General features: G+C 48.0%; 1 protein-coding gene across 1 annotated transcript in view; it reads right to left on the bottom strand.

The window, feature by feature from the left end:
• fat3a (FAT atypical cadherin 3a) overlaps nt 1-2500 on the bottom strand; it is a gene marked incomplete at both ends in the record, with an annotated part of 71305 nt that overhangs the window by 12386 nt on the left and 56419 nt on the right. Inside the window, 2 exons of the mRNA XM_080844487.1 lie at nt 202-355; nt 2184-2500. The exon at nt 2184-2500 is cut by the window's right edge and continues 203 nt beyond it. Coding sequence (XP_080700613.1) covers nt 202-355; nt 2184-2500 — 471 coding nt within the window. The remainder of the gene's footprint in view (nt 1-201; nt 356-2183) is intronic.

Raw genomic sequence — 2500 nt, 5'->3', positions numbered from 1 at the left:
TGTGTGGGTGTGTGTTGACTAACGTGAGGCCGGTGTAACCCCTCTTGCAGCTGCAGATGAAGGCGTTGTGTGTGTGTGTGTGTGTGTGTGTGTGTGTGTGTGTGTGTGTGTGTGTGTGTGTGTGTGTGTGTGTGTGTGTGTGTGTGTGTGTGTGTGTGTGTGTGTGTGTGTGTGTGTGTGTGTGTGTGTGTGTTGACTCACGTGAGGCCGGTGTAGCCCCTCTTGCAGCTGCAGATGAAGGCGTTCCCGATGGCTTTGCACGTTCCGGCGTTCCTGCACGGGTTCGGAGCGCACACACTCAGCTCCAGCTCACACCGCGCTCCGCTGAAGAACACACCACAGCTGCACCAGAACCCTGCACACACACACACACACACACACACACACACACACACACACACACACACACACACACACACACACACACACACACACACACACACACACACACACACACACACACACACACACACACACACACCCACGAACACACACACACACACACACACACACACACACACACACACACACACACACACACACACACACACACACACACACACACACACACACCACGAACACACACACACACACACACACACACACACACACACACACACACACACACACACACACACACACACACACACACACACACACACACACACACACACACACACACCACGAACACACACACACACACACACACACACACGAACACACACACACACACACACACACACATTTGGAAATAAATACATAATAATAAACAGCCAATAACCAAATAATCAGCTTACCGTAAATCCCCAAATAAATTCAATTCAATTAGAGGCTGGGCTTAGAGCCGGGGGCGTGGTCGATACGGACAAATAAAGGCCTCGAATACATGCCGGGGGTAAAATAAGGAACCAGTAGCTTATTTTCTGTAGCCTACCAGCAGGGACGTGCACAGGAATTTTGAAGGGCTCTGCCCTGGAAAAAAGGGACAACACATTCTTTTTTTGTCACAGCCGCTGCCACACCCCCGTCATCTGATCGCAAATTTTGCCAATATCATTTTAGACTTTCACTAACCGCCGCTGCCACACCCCCGTCATCTGATCGTAATTTTCTGAGCAACCTTAGACCTCTCCTGTGTACGTCCCTGCTCCGGAGTCCTCCTCTTTTCCGTAGGCATTCTGCACTCTACACTTAACAACACCCAAAATAGTGATAGGATTTGGAAATTTAACCATTTTGAATTAAATCTTTTAAGTGATGCATTATTTCCATCATTTATTCTTATTGTTAAAACAAAATGTTATAAACTGACCATCAGCAGACATGTAGCTTAGTTTTCCTACCAAAACTTTAGCATGTGATAACGGGCTGGTTGTCTGGTAGGCAAACTGGCCATCTGATTATTTAGGCTAAACGTGGCAAACTGAGCCTCGATTTATGAAGGTTTTAATTCATTTAATAAAACATGATGATAATTGTTCGTTTGTTATACATTTCTACAACTTAAAACTCATCTTTTCTGACCATGTTAAAGCAGTTTTTTTTATCGACACAGAAGAAAAAAAACGTGACGTCTCTTAAGTGCGAAAATGCTCAGGTGCTGGTTGCGTGCAGTAACAGAGTAAACAGAGGAGGGTGCATGCCCCCCTTCCCCTACTGGCTTTCTCTCTCGTTGCCCATAGGCTTATCGATTGGAAGTGAAGATGACATGTTTCTGGTGGCGATTGTCTACATGAAATTCTGCAGGTGTTTAAATTTACTATTAATCTATTAAAATGAACTATGAAAAAAAATATATAATATAACGGGCAGTTACCCAAGCAACCTTAGCACACTCCTGTGCACGTCCCTGCCTACCAGCATCAGTCCGTCGGCTCAAAGTAGACATCACTATTTCATTTAATGCATTTCATAAATGCATGTTCTCCTCATGTTCAATGTTGTTGGCTAATTTCATGGGCTGTTTGCAATACAAAAATAAATATTTCAGCCTTCTAGGCAAATGTATTCGTTTGTTGAAGACATTCCTCCAATTCATTCCAGACACACATACAGATATACACACACATACACACACACACACACTCACATGCACACACACACACACACACACACACACACACACACACACACACACACACACACACACACACACACACACACACACACACACACACACACACCTCCGGAGGGTTGGCTGGTGCAGGTGCCTCCGTTCCTGCAGGGTTTTGATTGACAGGCGTCGGGGTGCAGGGTGCATCCGAGCGTGAGGCTGGAGTGTGTGAGGACGCGGGCGTGAGCGCTGCGCTTGTCCTGCAGGGGGAGCTCTTGGCCGTTCAGCTGCAGCGCGTCCAGGCAACCCTGAAACCCCACCCCTGGCAACACAGACCCCGCCCCTGGCAACACAGACCCCGCCCCCAACCCCCCCGGCCTCCTATCACGCCGCTCCTGCAGACCCTGGGCCACTCCCCCGTCTGGACCCACCCCAAACACCAGCGAC

Source organism: Sprattus sprattus, assembly GCF_963457725.1.
Source record: "Sprattus sprattus genome assembly, chromosome: 9".
NCBI lineage: Eukaryota > Metazoa > Chordata > Actinopteri > Clupeiformes > Clupeidae > Sprattus > Sprattus sprattus.
Note: the sequence above shows the minus strand (reverse complement) of the source record. Positions and strands in the feature narration are given on the sequence as shown.